The 21,789-nt window shown below is 55.1% G+C and overlaps 1 protein-coding gene across 5 annotated transcripts in view; it reads left to right on the top strand.

Moving 5' to 3' along the window:
- SDK1 (sidekick cell adhesion molecule 1) overlaps window positions 1-21,789 on the top strand; it is a 746,454-nt gene that overhangs the window by 642,314 nt on the left and 82,351 nt on the right. For all 5 annotated transcript variants that reach the window (XM_024985294.2, XM_059881632.1, XM_059881629.1 and 2 more), the window contains 3 exons: window positions 14,226-14,335; window positions 15,249-15,399; window positions 15,958-16,195. In XM_024985294.2, coding sequence (XP_024841062.1) covers window positions 14,226-14,335; window positions 15,249-15,399; window positions 15,958-16,195 — 499 coding nt within the window. The remainder of the gene's footprint in view (window positions 1-14,225; window positions 14,336-15,248; window positions 15,400-15,957; window positions 16,196-21,789) is intronic.

Below are 21,789 nucleotides of genomic sequence, written 5' to 3'. Positions count from 1 at the left end.
CAGGAAGATCCCCTGGAGGACGATATGGCAACCCACTCCAGTATTCTTGCCTGGAGAACTCCGTGGACAGAGGAGGCTGACGGGCTACAGTCCATGGGGTCGCAGAGAGTCAGACGTGACTGAGCGACAAAACAAATGTGTTCTGAGCGCTTTTCCACATTCACTCATTTAATCCTCGTACTGACTGTGAGGAGTCACTGTGACCCCTTCCTGCAGACAAGACCAGAGGGACTGAATCGCACAGCTCAGCCCAGGAACGGAGGCGGCCCGAGCTGCCTGGCCCCCGGTGCTGACCTGAGGCTACGGCTGTGTCCTAGCCCAGCCCAGCATTAGGGCCTCACGACCCAAAGCTCCCAGAATCTCTCGTTAGTTTGTTAATTCTTCGGTCGTTTCTGTAAAGAAGTCACGTCACCTGCTACCACTGACAGTTTTATTTCTTCCTTTGAAACCTTCATATCCTTTCTTTCTGTTTTGTTTCTTTTTATTGATTGTTCTCAATGGACGGTCTGGATCCCCCGTATCATATTGAATCACAGCAGTGATAGAACAACCTTTGTTTTATTACTAACTTTAAAGAAATTCGGTTAAGGTTTTATTATCAAGCCTGACATTTACAACATTTATGGTTGGTTTTGTGGGGAATTTTTGGTATTTTGTTTTTACAGCTAGCTTATATTGGGTTAAGACAATTCTTTTCTAATCCTGCTTTGCTAGGAGTTGCTTTGGGGAATTTTGGGATTAAAAAAAAAATCATAAAGAAGTGTAATTTTGTCAAACTGTGTCTTGCATCTATCAAGTTGTTCGTGTTTTTTCATCTTTTGTCTGTTGGAAAGATGATTTAGGTTGATGTTCTAATGTTCGCCAGTCCCAGTGTTTCTGAGATAAACACAATTTGATGTTTATAGTGTTTGATTCAATTTGGGTTTAAGATTTTTGTGTCCATGTTCATAAGTGAACTTGGCCTTTTCTGGCTGTTGGTCTGGCTCTGAAAATCGAGCTTACTTTCTCACCAGTTTTCATAAATAATGTTGTGATTGCTCTGAAGGGGGAGGTGAGAGGCAGGGGTGCTGACACCCCGACCTCGCCAGCACAGACAGGAACCTGGAGATCATCTTCCTAAGATTCCTGGGGTTCTCCATCCCAGCTGTGCATTAGCGGGTGGGCAGATTTTAGCACCCAGACCCCCCCCACACACACACACACAAATCACTTCATGAGCATCTCCAGGCCTGAGGTCCAGGCACCTTCCCATTTGTACATGAACAAGATGATGTAGGTCCCCCGGGAGACACAGCAGGTTAAGAGCTACCATGTCTCCTGCTCGGGTCCTGTCTTGGGGGCCCCTGCGCGGGGCCTGGAGGGGCTGTGTCAGTGATCTAGCCTCTTCTCAGGTCTCTGCCTGGAGGTTCTGAGGCTCTGGTTCCCTGAGGAGGACGATCCGGGCAGGCTCCCTGCCGCTTCCCCAGGCTGCACCCAGCATCTCAGAGCAGCCCCAGCAGGGCAGGTCCACAGCTCAGAGTGCTCACCGCCAGCTCACCATCAGCCTGTAGCCACTTCTTAAAAGTTTGGCACTGCCCTGAATTCATGTTTACCTTTCACCTTGAAAATATTTCAAAACTGCATAAAAGTTGCTAGAATACCACAAAGAAACAGCCCTCCACCCACCCAAACTCTCCATCTGAGTCTTGTCAGTTGTGCCTAAATGTCCTCGGTGGCAACAAGCCCCAGCCCAGGGCCGCGCGCCACGCCTGGCTGTCCTGTCTGTCCTCGGTGGCAACAAGCCCCAGCCTGGGACCGTGCGCCACGCCTGGCTGCCCTGTCCGTCCTTCCCAGTCACCTGTACTAGTTCCTCGGTCGTTCCTCGACTTTCTTGACTTTGACATTGTCAAAGATCACAGGCCATTCATTTCCTAGAATATCGCTCAATTTGGATCCATGTATTTCTTCACGATTAGACCCAGATTATGCACCTTTGGTCAGAATGTCACCAAGGTGGTGCTGACGCTTTGCACTGCACCCTGCTGTGCGTAGTGGGACGTGGAAAGGCCCGTCTGTGGTGGACCTGGTTTTGCCCACCCGATTCTCTCCCCTGCACGATGAGTGAGTATTCTGTGGGAGATGCTTCCAGATTGTGTGAAAACCTCATTCTCCGTTCCACTCACCTCCTAGAGAATCATTCCCTGATTAGGTCTTGTAGAATTAATTAGTATAATGAGGCACCCAATTGTGACCTTTCTAATTCAATCGTTTCTTCTACATTTATTGACTGGACTTTTATTGTTTTGCTTTTTTTTTAAGCTTTCTCATCTCACTTGTTTGTTTACCTCAGTGTGGACTCATGGCTTCCTATTTTACATGACAGATTATAATCCGTTTCGATCATTACTTTGTCAGTGCGCGAGGCCCTCCCTCCAGCTGGCTTCTGTGTCCTTTTCACAAGTTCCGGTTATTCCAAGGCCCTCCTTACTTTCTGGCACGAGATGTTCTAGCTCATCTCACTCCTTCCTTTTCTTTCTCAGCCATTTATCTGAGGAACTTTGGATCTTTTCTGCAGAAAGTGGTATTTAGAAACCAAGACCTGGGCGCTGGATGTGCTCACGGCTCCTGGGGTGTCACTTCTCCGAGACCCTGCTCACAGGTCTGCCCCCGGGTCTGTGTGTCTGTCTACATAAGCTGAGACGCACTGGCTCACAGCAGCACCTCCAAATACAGTTCAGTGTGTGTGTGTGTGTGTGTGTGTGTGTGTGTGTGTGTGTGCGTGCGCACGTGTGAGTGTTAGTAGCTCAGTTGTGTTCAACTCTTTGCCACCCCATGGACTGTAGCCCGCCAGGCTCCTCTGTCCGTGGGATTCTCCAAGCAAGAATACTGGAGCAGGCAGCCGTTCCCTTCTCCAGGGGCTCTTCCCGACCCAGGGATGAAGCCTCCCACATTGCAGGCGGATTCCTTGTGATCTGAGCCACCAGGGATGCACGCAGTTCAGCACCACCCTTCACTCATCCACTCCCACACTGCCGCCAGCCTGACTTTTCCCCCGGTGCTCTCATTCTATTTACTTTCTTGCTGAATCCCCCGTGTGTGGCCGATCCTCTGAGATGACCACCCTGCTTGGACACTTTCTCTGCCCACCTTCCTGACTGGGCTCCTTTGCACTATGCTTCTGGAAGGAAGAGTGAAGGCGGCCCTGAAACCTTTGCAAACTTAAGCTATCAAAATCTAAAGTTAGCCATTATCTCTCTCTTCCTCCCAGTGATACAAGATTCTAAAATTCTTAATTCCAGTGGAGTCATACTTGTGCCCAGCATTTCAGTCCCACCTTCTTTCCTGTATCTCCAAAGGCTGTGATGCCTATTGGCATCTTTTCCCACAGTCAGCGCTTGCTTAGATTTCACAGCCAGTGTGCCCGCTGCCTCACTTCCCACTCTGTTGGCCTCCAGGCACATACCTTTCTCCCCCGTACGCTCAGCTGTGCATTGCTCATGTGTCTCTTACACTCTGTCCAGCTCTGCTCTGGCTCTCAGATGGGAGGTTATCTGTCTGCCGAATCTTCAGAACTGGAAGTCCCTCCAAAATAGTTTGTCTAAAATATTTTAATATTAACTCAGCAAGTCTGAAAATTCTGGTAGTACAGACGGTTGGAACTTCAAAAGCAGAAAGGAAATGTTTTCCCTTGAAACTCGTTATCCGAACCATTTGTGTTTCAATGTTCCTAGCGAGTAAATGTTCATCTATAAAAAGAAACTTGGATCCAACCCACAGGGGAAAGGATTACAGACTTTTCCTGGCCAAGAGGAGACTGGAGGATAAGTGTTGACATTTCATCACTTGGTGCCTGGGGCGCCCTGAGCCACCCCCGTCCTAGAGCTGACACACACTCGGCCTCTGTGATGCCCCTCCTGCCTGGCGGACGAGACACCACGCTCCTCAATCCTCTGCACCGACTCCGTCAGCAGACGGCCACGGGTGTGTGCTGTGCTCATCCATCCTGTTGATTGAATTAGTCAGAACTGGTTTTCATTCATATACTAAGTTATCCCAAGAAAATCTCACAATGATGTGGCAAAGGTTAGCATGGATGTCCACTTTGGGGCAAACGAATCCTACATTTATTTATGAACTGCTCCTAAGTAGCCTCGAAGGCATGTTACAGCAGGGGGTCCATTCAAAACTCAATGAAGGGGGCTTCCCTGGTGGCTCAGGGGTAAAGAATCCGCCTGCCAATGCAGGAGACGTGGGTTTGATCCCTGATCCGGGAAGATCCCACATGCTGCGGAGCACCGAAGCCTGTGGGCCAAGCCCATGCTCTAGAGTCCATGCCCTACAACAAGAGAAGCCGCCACAGCGCAAAGTTCACACACCACATCTAGAGAGTAGCCCCACTCGCCAGAACTAGAGAAAGCCGTGCAGCAGCGAAGACCCAGCACAGTGGGAAAAAAAAATAATAGTAATGAAGGAATAGGCATCTCTTTAAGGTCTTGGAAGGCCCTTCATTGCTAGGCTGGTGTTCAGTTATCTCAGACTGAAGGCAGAATGCACTCTGACCCACCCTGCTCATCTGCTAATACACACGTGGCCCCGTCCGGGGAGTGAACAGACCCGCAGCCTCTGAGACCTTTCGAGAGGCCCCATCACCCCTCTCCTGTATCAGAACCGCCTTCCTGGCCGTCATCACCTTCCACATATCACCCTCCGACTCACCCCGGGGGAGGGGCCGCGGACAAGGCCCCCGAGGACACATGGTGTGCAGAACGACACTGTTGGTGATGCAGAGGCTGTCAGCACAGGCCTCGGGACCAGAGAGGCTGGGCCTGGAGCCCCCGCTCCGCCCTCCCGGCTGGGCGGCTCTTGGTGAGTCGTCTGCTCAGGTGCTTTTGTGGCAGAGCAGGACTGACAGCAGCCGTCTCGCGGGCTGCTGGAGCGTCGGGATGTGTGGGCATGTTTGCATATCCTGGAAGTGCATGGCTCCGTGTTCTGTGGACACGAGACTTTACGAGCAGAGTCTCCTCTGAGAAGCCCGTCAGTGCCTCAGGACAGGGGGAGCCCATGTCCACGTCACACTGCCCCCCAGGAAGCCTCGGTGCACCCCCGCCATTCCTCTGAGAATGTCTGGGCACATTCTTTGGCCCAGGCAGGCTCCACACTTCCTAAACTCAGCGTACTGGCGCCCTGGAGACCATGAGTGGGGTATATGAAGCCTTCTGAAACATTCCACACCTCATTCCCTTCGCATGGATGTGGGTCAAGCCCAGGCAGCTGCTCTCTGCACTCACCCAGCTGCTCATCTGAGAAGCGGTCAGCGCCTCCTGCCCTGTGCCTGGCCTCGGGCTGGGATCCCCGGAGTAATGAGACTCAGGGGCAGGTGGGCCACTTAGCGATTCATCGCGTGGAAGGCAGGGGGGTGATTTATAGAGGCTTGCTCAGGGTGCTGGCTGAGGAAGGAGGCCTGAGTCCACTCAGGTGGCTGTGGAGGTCCACAGAGGGGATGGCATCCTGGCCCACCCCACAGGGACCACGGCTGCTGGCCAGGGAGGGCAGAGGGCAGCCGGGCAGCCTCTGGGAGCAAGGACCAGGCTACGCCAATCGCTTCATGATGGGACAGCCTCTGCTCTTCTTCCTCTGATCCATATCTTTGCAGAAGTTTCTTTTGAATTCTGACCGTTTTTTAAGTGTGCCGAGAAGGTTGCGTCCTTGGGGTTGTTGCCGGTGAACTGTGGAATCAAAGACCCTCATCATTGGGGTCATCATCAAGGGGGAGGAGCCCCCTTGAAAGGCCCTGAAATAAGCTGATGCCCAGATGTGGGTTAATAAAATTGTAAACAGCCGTTTTCCCAGGTAACTCTGGCCCTGTAATGCTTCACTTAATCAGTAACCTTTGACTGGAAAGTGAGCACAACCTCTCTTCCCACATTTTCACGGCACACCAGGAGAGGAGAGACTGCAGACGGCACGTGTTTTCCCTGCTCCCGCGCCCGCCTGCCCACCCGCCCGGAGCCCCTGCACCCACCCCCCATCACAGCCGTGGGCTGAGCTCTAATAGCCAGAGTCACCCCAGCTGCTCCCAAGCCTGCTCTGAGCATGGTTTTCTGCCATGAAGATGCTGGTGGTAGCGCCTGGGTGCAGATAAAAACTGTTTCCATCGGAAAGAGGAAAGAAAAAAAAAGCTCACTTAGTGTGTATTTGTGCATAATAGTAGCCATTTTCTCAACGGGAACGGTTTCAGGGAGCGTTATATGCTCATAAAACACAGCATGGCCTCTGAGTGCTGGTCTCTGTAACTAAAGAGGAGCTGGGGTGGAGGGCCGGTGCCTGGGGCCCCCGGGCAGGGTGCCCGCAGAGGCCCGAGGCAGTCGGTGGGGCACAGGGCTGGCCGGTGGAGACCCACCTTCCTCCCGCAAAGAAGGTGGGGGCTGGACGGAGGCTCTGTCTCCCCCTACCACCCCCCCCCCCCCGAGGTGGATCCAGGCTTTGTTTCCTCTCCTGATGGCCGACACGCTTCCCCAGAGAAAGCTAGACGAGTCCTGTGGCCTCGGGGGCTTGGCTACCTCAGGATAACGCTGGGAGAAGGACACCGCGTTGAGAGCCTCCATGCCTGCTTGTATGTACTGAGCACTTAATAAACACAAGCAGATGAGAAAACTGTGCAAGTCAAGGCAAGTGTTTGGACTCAAAGAGAGCAGCCTGCGGCAGCGTGGCTCCAAGGAACGACTGTCCTTGCCCTGGGAGTGCTCCCGGGATGGGCTGTGCAGAATGCACAGCTCGGCCCGGAAAGTACTGCCGTCAAGCCAGCTGCCAGGCCAGGCCAGGCCCACCTGCCCACCCGAGGGCAGCGTCCTGCTGACGCTCGGCTCGGGAGGTGCTGGACTTCCATGGTCTCCGGTCAGAGACCCGAGGTGGCCCGCGTCCCTGGCGGGGGAGGAGGGGTGCTGGTCGGGAGGAGCAGCTCCCGCGGCCGGAAGCCGGCCCGGCTTGAGTCAGCTGAGCGTCCAGAGCGTCCAGGAGCTCGTGGAGGAGTCTATTCACATGGAACCAGGACCAGGCCACATCCGGCCCAGGAGACTGTCCATCCTTTGCCTGTGTATCCATCCACCTGGCTGCCTGCCACCTCCCACGGCGTGCTCTGTCTATGGCAGGGTCACAGGTCAGATGTCCTTCGTCTCATCCCCTCGAGCTCTGGAGTTGGGGATTTCTAATCGCTGATTTTATCTCCTCCTTCCCTCATCATGGGTGGTGTCAGTGCTGTCTGCGGCCCTCCCGACAAGGGGCTGCAACATTTCAGTTGTCTAAGCCTTCACTGTGGTGGAGTCTCTTTCTCATAATAGGAAGGAAAAGAGCAGCATTTTTCCTGAGCAGTCTGTCACGTGTGCATACGAGGGCTGTCGTCACTGACGGCTCCTTCAGGAGTGGCTCGGCCATCAGGTAGAGTTGCCGAGATGGGGACAGCTCGGTGCCGGTGTGACGCCTCTGCCCGAGCGCGTGCGTGCCGCGGGGATGGGTGGCAATGGCGTGCACACGCGGGTATTTCACAGTGTTTATTGTTTGCTTGATTGTCCATAGTAACACCCTTGTGAGGACTTTGCTCTTATTCCTCGACTTGTGTGGGAAGACTGCACAAGATGAGTGGTTTGAAGTGGCTTTTTGTTCGTTACGTCTATCAGGTGCTTTTAGTTCCTATTACGGGACTTTTTAACATACCACAGGAGGAGGAGACACTGCAGCCTAAGGGGCAACTCAAGCACGACCGAGGGAAGCGCTTTACGACAAACGTCACTTTCAAGAAACAGAGGTCAACGTCCGTATAAATCACCCCTGTCAGACTGAATTAAGTTTTACGGGAGTTATGTTTTCCTGTTCTTTTTGAGAACCGCTCAGATTCTTTCATCCTAATTCTCTTGTTGAGATTTTAGATTTGCCTATATGTTTCATTTTTCCCATCATTAGGTTTTCTATTTGCTTCTTCCAGTCATCCATTCATCCAGCAAACACGTATTGAGCCCCTCCTGTCACATTGGTCTCCAGACTCATGCCACATGCTAGATTACAAAGACGGAAAGCTTTCAGTCCCCACCTCTAGAAACCCACAACTGGGGGAGGGGGTATGAGGAATGATTGAGATGTAATAATAAAATGAGGCTTGTGAGAACTGTTATGAAAAAAAAAAAAAACCATTGCCAAGACAGCCTTGGAAAGAAAATGGGTAACAGAGTGGGATAATCAAGGAGGGCTCCACGTAGGAGGTGAACTTATTGTAGTTTGATGGGGAGCAGGACACTCCAAGCAGAGAAAATAGCAGAGTGACAGGCGCATGGCCCCCAGTTGTTCTAAAATGGAAATTTTATTATTATTTGGGTAGAGTGAAGCCAGGGGTCAGGAGATGTCTGCCTGGAAAGATCGTTTGTTACTCACAGTTCCCGAGAGGAGGGGGCACGGATGCCAGGCAGGGCCGCACGGGGAGACCCCAGGGCGGCTGGAGGCAGAGGGAGGGCGGGTCAGTGTGGACCAGAGACCTCACTGAGGTTTCTGTGGGTGGAGTGGACAAGGCGGGGTGGGCAGCTGAGGACTGGTTGGTCTGTATCTTTCCCACAGGCTCCAGGGCACAGGGCCCGTCCCCATTGCGTGAAACCTGCCCAGGGTGGAGAGGACAGGTGGATGGTGGCCCAGAGGCTGGGAGCCAGTGGAGGAGGGGTGGGCGGCGGGCTCTGGGTTGGCTGGTTTGCACAGGGAGGTGTGCTCGCGGCTGAGCTGTTTACTGTCTTTAGGACCCAGCTGCCTGGGGAGGGGCGGTCCCTGCAGGGTCGGCAAGGCCCCAGTGTCCGGGTCTTCGATACAGAGCGAGAGCTGTGGCTGGTACACGCGGGGAAGGCTGAGCCGCAGCGTGGTTGGGCGGCTGGGCTTGAGCAGGCAGTGATGGGAGCAGGCACCGGAGGGGAGGAGGGAGCCGATGTGAGGCCTGCAAGGCCTTGCTGAGGGGGCTGTGCTCCTGAGAACCTGAGTTTCCCGGTCTCTGAGCTCGAGCCAGGGTGTCCCAGCACTTTGCATGCTTGCCCCATCAGCGTCTCCCGGTGGGCCTTCGGGGCTGTCCTGTGGTCGCCACTCCAAGGCCAGGTTCCCGCATCACATGAGCAGGAGGCGCGGCTTCTCGGGTTCCTACCCCTTTCCCAGCCCCTCAGACTCCCACCCCACCGCACTTCATCAGTGATGGCGCCCAACCCTCGCCGGCATCTCGGGGTCTTAGCAAGTGGTACGACACCGCGCAGAGTGCATGGAGATGCGGGCAGTCCTGTTTGCCCTAGAGAGGGGGTGTGTAAGTGAGAGAAGCGACGGACACAGAACCATCCCCCCAACGCTCGTGGAGGACGGTGGGAAGCCAGCTTCACGTGAGGGCTGAGTGGGAGCTGGGTGCCCGGCTCCCTTGGTAGCTCCAGGGAGATGCAGAGGGAAGGGCTGAGGCTGGTCCCACACCTCCCTCCCCACCCCGAGTCATAGAGCAGCTCTTGGGTGGGGGGCTCAGGCCACACACAGTGGGTCTACAGACTCAAGGAAGGCAGGCCCCCAGGGGCCCCCAGTGCAGGGACAGTCCTGGGTCCAGAGTGGCTTCCAGGAGAAGCCTCTTCTTGGGACGGGGGAACTTTATGGAAAACTGGTTCCTAGGAGGATATTTCAGAGGGAGTGTGAATAAAGTGGTAGAAACTCCAGCACCCGGGGGAAGTAAGAGAAGGGAGGCTGGGCAGCGGAGAAGGCCCTGGGCCATCCGTGGGACCAGGGCAGTGAGCCGGGCTGGAATCTGCGGTCGCCAGGGCTGTTCACTGGTGCGGGGGCTGGGGACAAAGCCCTGAGCCTCTGGAACGGTCACATCACAATCCTCCTGCTTCTGAAGACAGAAAGAATATGAAATAGCTAAAAAGTAAATGAATCACCAACTGTCAGGAGGAAGCCAGCCTAGGGCTGCTTCCCAGCAGGAACCTCGGCACAAGCTGGTGTCGGGCAGTGCGGGGTGGGCGGGGGAGCTCATTAGGGTCGCAGGCTGCCCAGACGCTTCGGGAACTGGCCTTGAGTCCCTTCCAGGTCTGAGTCCCGCCCTGGTCGTGCTGCAGCGGGGCGGCCCATCTGACCCCACCTCCTCCATGCCCCCAGCTGCCCCTGTGGGCAGCTGGGTGTGGGGACGCCGCTCAGACCACAGGCTGCTGGACAGGCAGGTTTTCCTGCTGACTCCGGGGTTCAGCTCAGCAGGCTTCCATGGCATGGATTCTGGAGCTTTCTCTCTCCTCCACTCTGCATAAGAACAGGGCCCCCTCCTCCTCTCCCCTCCCTGCCCACAGCTCAGCTCCACGTGCCCCCTCTCCACTCTCCGTCCCCTTGTGGATGAGGTTAATGCCTCTCTTCTGAGTGGCCATCGATCCCCGGCCCCTGGGATGCTGAGCTCATCAGGGCCGCAGGTGGCGGGGACACCAGAGGTTCTGCCCGGCGGGCTGGTTTCCACCTGACTTCTCAGAGGCAGGGGCTTCCCAGGGCAGGCAACTTGGCAACCCTGATGAAAAACCCACTCAGCAGGGGTGGAGGGTCTGGGACCCCAGGCATTCAAAGGGCAGGCGGGTCTGAAGGAGCCCCGCCTCCGGGGTCGTGGGTGCCAAGTGCCTGCCGGGGTTGGGGACAGCAGCCCAGAGCCCTACCCAGAGGATGCAGGAGGCCGCGACTCCTGGGGCTGCAGCACAGGACGCAGGGCTCCCTGTGGATGCTCACGGCTGCCCCCCGCTGAGCAGCATTTGAGATGTATGGCATATCTGCTCTCGTCCTAAGTATTGCAAAGTGCTGTTTGTTAGCTTTAAAAGAAAAAGAAACAAACAAAAAAAAAAATTGTCAAAACCCCAGTTCCCCGTTGAGCTCTGATTGTTTTATCTATCATTAGTGAGCGCTGGTTGCTTCTAGAACGCTCCTTCCTGACGGTCTTGGAATCTAAGCAGAGAGCCTGAGGAGCCCAGCAGGAAACACAGGCCTTGGCTCCTGGCAGAGAAGTGCCCCCTCTCTTTACTCCACGTGTAAACCGCTTGTTACGGAATCTCGACCCCCCACCCCCGAGGTCTTGGAGCTCAGCGCTAGGCAGCCCGTCTCAACGCTGATTTTGAAATCGTGCACGTGTGTTTGTATTAACACATTCATCCGTATGTTAATAAGCCAACCAGTTGGGCCCTGAGTTTGGGCTGGACCCCGGTGGGGGTGTTGGGGCTTTGGTGGTGAGCCAGACCCTGAACCCCTCTCAGGGGCTCGTGAGACGAGGGACAACAAGCGGGGAAGGCGCCTCGGGAAGGAGGCGGTGGCGGGTGGGGGTGGGGCACGCTCCGCTGCGGGGGGCTGGACAGGGTGGGCGGACAGTGAGGACACGGACTGTGCGGCAGGTGGCTTCTGCTGCCGCTGCGAGGCTCCGCTGCGGGGCCGGCCGTGCCCACACCCGTGGCCCGGGAACGCCGCGTTCCCCGAGCGGGAGGCAGGCCAGGGCCTGTGAGTGAGCACCGCCCGAGGCCCCTCTGTCTGAAGGCCGCTGATGGCGTCTGACTCGCTCAGCAGGGTCCGGCCCAGACGCTGTCAACTGAGGTGCAAAGCTGCAGAAACCGCAGGCCTGGAGGTCCCGTGCGTCACCCTTCTGACCAGCGTCACGCCCGACGCAGCCATCTGCTCGCGGCCCCCCTGCCTCTCTGGGCTCCAGACTGCCCCTCGGGTGCTCTCCCCGAGCCCCGTACCACCCGCCGCTCCCTCACCCGCAAGCACTGGGAACCTTTGCCGGGCACGTGTCTGAGCGAGCCTGGGCGTGACCAGCCCTGCATCGGGCTCGCGGAAGGTGCCGGAGGGCATGGAATTAGGGCGTCGCCTTCTGTGGCCAGTTTTGGGGGCGGCGTGGTCCTGTTCACGGAGGTGTCCCTATGGCCTGGTTTCGGTCCAGATTCCAAGGACTTCATCTCGAAGGCCCGGTTTCAGTCCAGATTCTAAGGACGTCGCTGGCTTTGTGGAGAAGAGCAGAGAGCGCACGTGTTTTGGGGAGGTTCGGGTGTTGAGACTGTGTGATGCTCTCGAGTCACAACAGATGGGCTCATGGGGAGAATGGCCGACGGGTCCACGTGGCCGTGAAGCACCCACCTGAGCCCCGATGATGTGGCCTCCATTCAAATCCAGGTCTTTTAAAAAAGAGCGGTAGACAGGAGGGGAAGTGTGACTTGGATACCCCAGCCCTACACTCTTCAGAACTAAAGCCCCACAGCCAAACCACAGCACCTCCTATGGGGTCACAGGCTAAGGCCGGGGAGACCTGGGCCCCTGAGTGCCAGGCCCTGGACCCCGGCCGCCCTCCTCCCGACGTCCCTGCCCCCCAGCCGCTCGCCACTTCGCTGCCCCCTGAGCTCAGTACCCGCTCTGACATCCGGATCTTTTCCCCACCATGTTCTTGGCTGGTCACCGCCTTTTGCACTTCTGATGTTTTCTCATTGAGGTGAAATTTGTGGCGAACATAAAGTTGACCACGTCGAAGTGTACGGTTCACGGATTGGTGCCTCCACTCCGGCCTCCACCCCCACCTGGGCCGAGATGTTTCAAGGCTCCCGAGGCAATGCCGCACCCACCTCCCCCGCCCTGGCGCCCAGCCGTCTGCTTTCTGCTCCTGCGGGTCCACCTGTCCTGGGTATTTTATGAGATGGGATCACGCGGCGTGGGGCCTCCGGGTCTGGTTGCTCTCGGCATCACGCCTTCAAGGCCCGCCTGCGGTGCAGCAGGGGTCAGCGCTCCGCCCGTTCCGTGGCCGGGCAGCGTCCGTCCTAGGGCTGCACCACTGTTTCCCTGTCGACCATGGACGGGCACTTGCGTGCTCCCCGCCGGGCTGCTGTGAGCAGAGCGTCCATGAACGTGTGTGCGCAAAGGTTGGAGAGCCAGCTTGCACTTCTTCGGGGTGTAGACCCAGAAGTGAGGTTGCTGGGTCGCATGGTGGTTCTGGGTTTGCTGGAGGACCTGCCGAGCCGCTTTCACGCTATGAATGGAGAGGGTTAGAGTTTTGTGTTTCGTTTCTCTGGGACTCGCGCCGCCCGGACCCATGTTTGCTGTCCCCTTCTGGTCTTGCATGCTCCAGTCCACCAAGGTCCTTCTAAATCCTCATGCCACACACACATCCCCCCCCCCCACCCCCGTGACCGCCTGCCAGCTTGGTTTCTCTGCAGACGTCGCGAGCGCATTTCCTGTGCTGTCCCTGAAGCCGTCTGTGGGGTGTCGCCTGCACGGGGCCCTGGTCGGCCCAACTCGGCACCGCCTACTTGGCCTGAGGCTCTCCGTGCCCACAGCCTTCCATCTGCAGGTGTCCCCGGGCCCCCGACCCCCCAGGCCTGCACAGGCCCAGCACCTGCCTGGACGGGGTGCAGGGACCTGCAGAGAACGCGGGGGGCTTCCCAGGCAGCTGGTGACCAGTGCCCCCCACCCGCACTGTTGCTGTCTTGCGGGGTCAGGTCCACTGGTCCACAGGGCAGGCAGCACAAGCAGGGCGGTCAGACTGGCTCGGGCAGGACTAGAAGCCACTCGGACGAGGACGGGCATCGGGAGAGGTGTGGCTCGGGGTCAGGCCGGGTGGTCCTGGAAGGGCTGAGAGCACCGCCTGGGCAGCTGACCGGATGGGATCTCACGGACAGGGACTAAAAGCAGCAGCAGAGCATCGCGCAGGACAAGGGACAGGCGGGCTTCAGGACAGAAGGTGTTGGGTCAGCTGTGCTCCAAGGCAGGTTTTACCACCTCAGCTAGTTCCCAGGGCAGCAGCCGGGTCCCCTGCACAGGGACCTCCAGAGGCCCAGCCAGTGGTGGCGTCTTCGGCGTGCGTTCGGGCAGAAGGGGTCAGGGTGGAAGCAGGAGGCGCAGCAGGGGAAACAGCTCTGGACCCTCTCTGGGGACACCCAGCCACTTGGGCCCCGTGGGGCTGGGCAGGTCTTCTCTGCCAGCTGGTCCCCTGTCCACAGGCGACCTGAAGGCAGGTCCTGTCCCAAGCTCTTGGTCTGAGTCCCCGGGGCCAGGTGTGCCCAGGCCCTGACCGCGAGCTGGTGACTGAAACCCCCAGACCCAGTGGTGGGGACAGAGGGGTCCCTGCTCAGAGGCGCAGGTCGGGGGGTGGGGGGTGTGCGCTCACGGGACTGAATGCCCCCTGCATGAGGGGTTGGCCAGTGGGCTCAGCCCCAAATGGTCCAGCGGGTCCCAGGCCCTCCATCCTGCAGGTTGGAGCCATCGGGGACGAGGAGGAGTGGGTCACCCTCTGCGAGGAGGAGAACGAGCCGGATGCCCAGATGCTGGAGATCCCGGACCTCACGCCCTACACTCACTACCGGTGAGAGCCACCCACCAGGGCCCTCTGTCCTCAGTGGTGAAACCCAGCTGCACGCGTGCGAGCGAGACGCTTCCAGCCACCGTAGCAGTAAACTGAGCTTTTCCAGGCACGAGATGCTGTTGAGTGTCGTTCCCAGAGAGACTGTCCCTGCTGCCAGGCCAGCAGCGTCCCTTCCACCAGCTTCGCTGGCCGGGCAGCCAGCAGGCATGGCTGGTGTATCAGGCTCCGTAGCCAAGACCCACGTGCTTGGAGATGTAGGTCTTTTTTTTTTCTTTTTTCCACAGAACCCCACCTCTGGGGCTGTTAGGGTGCTGTGTGTGTGAAGAGCAGACGTCCTTGAGACACCTGCCTCACCCTCCCCGGGTCCCGGAGGCGTGGGTTTCACTAATCAAGCACTTAACGTGCCATTTAACCTTTGCCTCTTGACCCTGAAACTTATCCAGGCAGTAAATCCTTGGCCCAAACAAAGGACAGAGTGTCGGCGGCTGCTTGAGATGCCATGACTTCCCGTAAGATTGAGGGGAGAGAGAGGATTTCCAGTTATCTCGGATGCTGGGTGTGATAGCCTCACTGTTCTGCCAGGATGGATGCACTTCATGTGACCGGGGAACAGAAGACTGAGAATGACTAATTCAGGGAGTAAAAGGGGAAATTATATCTTTGTGAAGAGCACCGTTTCAATATAATACCAAAGTGAGGGTTTTTGGTTTTTTTTTTAAAAACCTAATGAGAGGTGCTATTGAACCTACGCTCATTTTAACATCCTTCCTAGTTTAGAGCAGATGAATCAAGATTCACTCGTTTTTAGGGGGAAACATTCAGCGTAAAGTGAGCTGCCGAGGCCCGTGATGTGCCATGTGAAACTGGCGCGGGGCCTTGTTTCCTCCCATTTTCCCGCGTCCCCTCCCCGCAGGTTCCGCATGAGGCAGGCGAACGTCGTCGGCGCCGGCCCCTTCAGCCAGTCCTCCCGGGTCATCCAGACGCTGCAGGCCCCCCCGGATGTGGCCCCCACCAGCATCACTGTCCGTACTGCCAGCGAGACTAGCCTGCGGCTCCGCTGGGTGGTGAGTCGGGGGCGGTGCTGGGGGGAGCCCGGAGCCTAGTCATCGCTTCCTCCTGCCTTTGTCCAGGTCAAAGCTAATCTCATCATTAAACCAAGAAGTAGCGCACCCTATAATTAGTGTTGGATCTCAAACCATCCCCAGCTGTCTTATTAATTAGTAGCGTTACCCACTGGCTTCTTGGAACCAAGACATATTCTTCAGGGAAGAAAGTCAACCATCCCACAGGCTCGACCTATAAGTCCTTAAGCTTGGTCGACACGGAAGGGGTCTGAAGTATTTGTAAGAGAGCCAGCTTGATATCGAATCAGAACATTTGCTCACAAAATTAAGCCACAATATATTAAAAGAAATTAAGTTCAGCTAAAGTTACTGACAAGGCTTCCTGTAATTAACAGAAGAAAAGTTCCAGGGAAAAGTTAAAAAGAAAAAGTCCAAGAATATTCACCCCAGAGTAGCTGTTCCATGGACTCAGCCCCATAAGACAGGCTGGTGCTTGGGGACCCTCATGGGGGGTGGTTCCGAGACGGGGGCCCACCACAGACTGTTGTCTGCTTCCAGCCACTGCCAGACTCTCAGTACAACGGGAACCCCGAGTCCGTGGGCTACAGGATTAAGTACTGGTGCCCGGACCTGCCCTCTGCGGTGCTGACCCAAGTCATCAGTGATCGGCTGGAGCGGGAGTTCACAGTCGAGGGGCTGGAGGAGTGGACCGAGTACGAGCTGCAGATGCAGGCCTTCAATGCCATCGGTGCCGGGCCCTGGAGTGCGGCCGTGCGGGGCCGGACCCGGGAGTCGGGTGAGTCGGGGCTCCGGGCCCTCCCGTGTCTCCTGGAGGAGGAGTGGGCCCAGGCTCGGTGGTATCTCACTGACTCATCCTTACCCACCCCACACCCCCTACTGTGTCTTTCCTGAGTAATTAGGTCAACCTGCCTCAGAGCCCGTGACACTGCTTTGCATTTGATGATGGATTCTCCCAGGGGCTGGACTTGCGTTGTTGTTTTTAACTAGGGATGATTTCACCACCAGTGCTCGGAAGTAGGAGCGTACGGAGACTGATGGGATCTTTTTGACGCACAGTGTTCAGGAATTCCTCCCGACAGTTGTGCGTGTGGTGTGCTGAGACACTTTCCTCTGCCCCAGGAAATAGACCCTCAAAGTCTGTTGCTTTCGCACAATGGGAGTTTCTCTTTACAGCGTAAGATGGGTGTTCCTGTTAGTGACTCCATGGGGTGATTTGAGGACCCAGGCTCTGCCGTCCTGTAGACTAGCTGCCGTCTCACCCAGTGGCCAGAGGGGAGAGATGAGCAAAGGGTGGGCGCCTCTGCCTCTTGACACCTACCCGGAGACAGCTCACAACCCTTTGCTTACTGCCAGGAAGGGAGGAGAGCTTCCAGAGGTCACTTGGCAGAATGCTTATCTTCTAGGTTCCATGGCCAGACTGATCAACAGCAGTTTGCAGGACCCTTGCTGGCCTGGTTTGAGCTTGTAGAAACACAGAAAAGAGTGTTGCTGACACTCTTTAAAGACACACAAACCAGCTCTTTCCGAAGGTCTGAAATAGTGAGGATTTCTCCTGAAAAGAAAGACCATCTCTGCTCTTCAGCTCACCCCCACCCAGGCTGTTCAGCACTTGATGTATCAGGGAACTGGTTACCCTAGACCACGTGGGCTGTTAGAAGTCGGGCTCTGAATACCTTCCTGACCTCCACCCAAGAGGGCTGAGACCAAGGTGGGAAGTCTGAGACAGGAAACTAGCTGCATCAGGACTGAGCTATTTCCCCAGAGGCTTCCTGAGCCCGGGGGAGTCCTGTCTTCTTCATGTCTTATGTCGTATACCTTAATCTTACACGGTGTTAAACACAAATCATATCTAACGTTGACTTGTTTACGTAACGTTGATTCTAAAGCTAGAAATAAATATTAAAGTCTTTCATTATTAAAAGAAAGCATTAAAACTCTAAGTAGAGATTAAAATACCATTTAAAACAGTTTTTCTTAGGGAAAAATAAAACAAAACACAATCATTGAGTAAAACACTATGATTGAGGTAATAAGTAGGTTAGACACTGCGAAAGAGAAAATTGCCAAACTGGAAGCTGAAAATGAGTGAAAATCTCAAAATACAGCACAGAGACATTGACACTGAAAGTATGATAGAGAAGTTAAAAGACAAAGACTGGACTGAGAAGGCCCAACATACATTCAGTGAGATTCAGAAAGGATGAGGGGCAGGGGCAGGGCAATGAGAGGAGGAAACACACAGAGATTACGGCTCAGAAATTACAGAGTTGAGGTAAGACACTGTGTATCAGACTGAAGACTCCTGAACAGGAAAAATAGAAATAAATCTGCACCAAATTGCACTGCCCTACAACTGCAAAATACCAGAGCCAAAGAGAATATCTTAAAAACATTTGGACCCAGGGCATCTCACCTGCAAAGACCATTTGAAACCAACTTCTCAAGAACAACAGCGGGTAGAAGACAATGGAATAATAATCTTGAAGGAACTGTAAGAAAGTAACTCAACCTCAAGCTCTGCACTTAGCCACAGCCTTTTGTTCAGAAAACAATGAAATATCATGTGAAGGTGAAAAAAGTGAATTTTTAAATGGAAAATAATATTTTGGGATAAGTTTTTAAAGAACACTCAACAAAGATGACCAATGGCAAAATGACTGTCTTGAGAGTATCTTTTTGTAAAAATCTTTCCAGCCATCCTTCCAGTGTTCAGACAGAGGATGAGATGGTTGGATGGTATTACCAGCTCAATGGACATGAGTTTGAGCAAACTCCAGGAGATAGTGGAGGACAGGGAGCCTGGCGTGCTGCAGTCCATGGGGTCACAGAGAGTCAGACACGACTTAGCAACTGAACAACAACAACAAAAAACAGTGGTCAGAGGTCAGAGGTCATCACGGCATCTGATGAAGAGGGTGAAGGGGTCTCCAGGGCACGCTGGTGGAGAGTCACAGCTGCTGATGGAGTCAGATGGGGTCGGAGGGAGCTGGGAGGAGAGGAAGCCTGCAGGTCCCTTCTGGAACACGCAGCACCTCCGTGACAATAGCTGTATGTCCATGCTTTAAGAAGCTCTGTGCACAGACATGCTGAAAGCCAGCCGTGGAAGCACCACGCAGAACTACTCAAGCCACATTTACATGAAGTGTCCGGTTTTGATGGGCACTTGAGCTGGTTTCATGACATCTTATGATATATCATATGGGTAAATGAGGCCCTTAAAATCAAAGACACTACATGAGGCACAGCTGGTGCTAAGAGGGAAGCCCTGCAGAGGAGAGAGAAGAAAAGAAGGAAATGCATTTTAAATGGTACTCTTTTTAATGAAAGGGGAGTTTCTAGGATTGTCTCAAAATTCAAGATACCAGGTTGGAAAGGAGTTGAATCTCCCTCAACTTATGTAATGTGCAAGGTTTTTTCCCAAAATCTTAAGAACATAAATATTTTGTAACTAAATGGCAGTTTTCCCTGGTAAGACTCAAATGGGCTGAAATTTTCATCGTGAACACTACCATTTGCTCAGCCTGTCTCCTCGTTGGGAACCCAGCTGCATTCTGGGCACCAAGGCTGAGCTGCCACAATTGCCCAGTTGCCCTCACTCTCTGGGGACATGGATGGCCTGCCAGTGTGTGGTGGCACATGTTACCACGTCTTAGGAAGTCATCTGTTACATGTAGGTCTACATAAGAACTGGGCACTTATGGTCTCCAAAATGAACCGCAGGAGACAATTAAGGATTGAGAGGTGGCCAGTTTGCGTTGCTATGATGATGGCCTCTCTCTTTGCAGAGAAATGGAAATTTAGAACTTAACACTAGTGTCTGGGTACAGTATACTTGCTCCTCTCACCTGGCTCTAAATAAAGTGGAAAATGAAATCGGAAAATTGTAGGTTTACCTTCTCTTTGAATGATAAGTGACACCTTTAATTCACAACTGACGCAAGGTGCCAGCTTCTCGCTCAGTTGTTTTTTTTTAATTAAATAAGCATATGTGTCAGCAATGTCCTGGTAACTGCCTTGGCAGTTACAACACCGAGGGGGAGCCCCTGATGGGCGGAGGACACGAGTGGCACCGTGGGAGCCCCTGCAGAAGGTGGGGGACTCGGAGTGGTGTGTGCGGCCGGCCTGCTCCCTTCAGGGGGCTGAGTTCACTGGAAGCCAGGAAGATTCTCTCCCTGTGACACAAATCTGCTCAAGTGAATTATAGTGTTTTGTTGAATGACTGAATGATGGAATGAATGACCCTCTACTGACGTAGTTGGGAAGAAAAAGTTAATCGACCAGGTAAGCTGGCCAGCGTCTTCTCTCCAGAACTGTCAGGAAGGAGGACCCCATGCTCGGAACAGACAGGCTCCAACAGCGGTGTGTGTGTGTTGTGGGGGCGTTGGCCAACCCACGTGGCAGCTGGTTCGCGCCTGCGCTCTGAGGCCCATCAGTCAGCCTCGTCAGTCAGGCTCCAAGGCCCGTCAGTCAGCCTTGTCAGTCAGCCCCTGGTCAGTCAGGCTCTGAGGCCCATCAGTCAGGCTCTGAGGCTCGTCAGTCAGGCTCCGAGGCCCGTCAGTCAGCCTCATCGGTTAGGCTCCAAGGCCCGTCAGTCAGCCCCTCGTCAGTCAGGCTCTGAGGCCCGTCAGTCAGCCTCTTCAGTCAGGCTCTGAGGCCCGTCAGTCAGCCTCTTCAGTCAGGCTCTGAGGCCCGTCAGTCAGCCTCTTCAGTCAGGCTCTGAGGCCCGTCAGTCAGCCCCTCTTCAGTCAGGCTCTGAGGCCCGTCAGTCAGCCTCGTCAGTCAGGCTCCGAGGCCCGTCAGTCAGCCTCATCAGTCAGGCTCCGAGGCCTGTCAGTCAGCCTCGTCGGTTAGGCTCCAAGTCCCGTCAGTCAGCCCCTTGTCAGTCAGGCTCCGAGGCCCGTCAGTCAGCCTCATCAGTCAGGCTCCGAGGCCCATCAGTCAGCCTCGCAAGTGGGCAAGGGCTGGGGGGTTCCCGCCTCCCAGGCAGTCAGGCCAGGAAAGCCGTGCTTCCAGGCCTAGTTCGAGGCCCGGCCTGCCACTGGGCCCTCTTTGGCCCCTCCGCCTCCATCCCAAACCTGCCGCTTGCGGAGCACCTGGGACCAGCTGGCCAACAACGGAGAGCATCTCCTCCAGGGCCTGCAGGAGTCCTGTCATTTTTTTCTTAAAGACTTCATTACAGCAGCCCCTTGTTTCCTGGGGCTGCTGTAATCACGTGCCCCAGAGTGGTGGCTTCAAACAGCAGAAATGTATTCTCTCGAGGCTCTGAAGGCCAGAAGGTGGAGAAAGGGATGTGAGCAGAGCTGAGCTCCCTCTGGAGGTGCCAGGAGAGGCGGTCCTTCCCCCTCCCAGCTTCTGGAAGCTCCTCGGCTGTGGCAGTACAAACCCAGTCCTGCCAGGGGTTGGGGGTCTCCCCACGTGCACGTCCATCTCTTCTCACAGGGATGCCAGTCCTGCTGGAATAGAGACCACCTCACCCCCATGTGACCTCATCTGACCCATTACATCCCAGGGACCATATTTCCCAATAAGGTCACATTCTGGGCCCAGAGGGTCAGGACTCAGCATGGGAGCTTGAAGGGGCACAATTCAACCCACAGCAAAGACCACATTGCTTTGGTACAGAAGCTCTAGGAAGCAGAGTTGGGGAGCAGTGTCGTCGTGCAAAAATACGTTACTTTCTGTCTTCAGACTGACTACCAGAGGAGCCTTCACAATGGCTGAGCAGAAAGAAGGAAGTGCTCATGTATGAGGGAGTGAATGAGTGAGTGTGGAAGAGAACAAATGAGTGAGTGAGTGAGTGAGTGAGGAAGGGAACAAATGAGTGAGTGAGTGAATGAACGAATGAATGAGTGAATGAGCGAGTGAACGAGTGAGTGAGTGAATGAATGAGTGAGTGAGTGAGTGAACGAGTGAATGAACGAATGAGTGAATGAGCGAATGAGCGAGTGAGTGAGTGAACGAGTGAATGAGGGAGTGAGCGAGTGAATGAATGAGTGAGTGAGTGAGTGAACGAGTGAGTGAGTGAATGAGCGAGGGGGTGGACGCGTGAGGGAGTACATGGATGCATGAGTGAATGGATGGACGGGTGGACGAGTGAGCCAGTCGGCAGGCTGGTCCTGGGGGTGGTCACTGAGAAGGTGTCACAGCCCCATCACGTGTTCTGTGCCCAAGAGTTTCGTGAACTTGACGTGTTCTCCTTTTCGACCGAGGAGGTGCTGGGGGTGCTGACACTCGCTTTGGTCGTTCCTGTCACCCCCTCCCCACAGAGAGGTGCACCATGTAAGGCTCCCCTGCCCCCACCCCGGGCGCAGATCATAACCTCCCCTCCTCCCCTCTCCGCCTGCCTGTCCCCCACAAAGTCCGCGTTTA

Source organism: Bos taurus, chromosome 25, assembly GCF_002263795.3.
Source record: "Bos taurus isolate L1 Dominette 01449 registration number 42190680 breed Hereford chromosome 25, ARS-UCD2.0, whole genome shotgun sequence".
Lineage (NCBI taxonomy): Eukaryota > Metazoa > Chordata > Mammalia > Artiodactyla > Bovidae > Bos > Bos taurus.
This window is presented reverse-complemented; position numbering and strand designations above follow the sequence as displayed.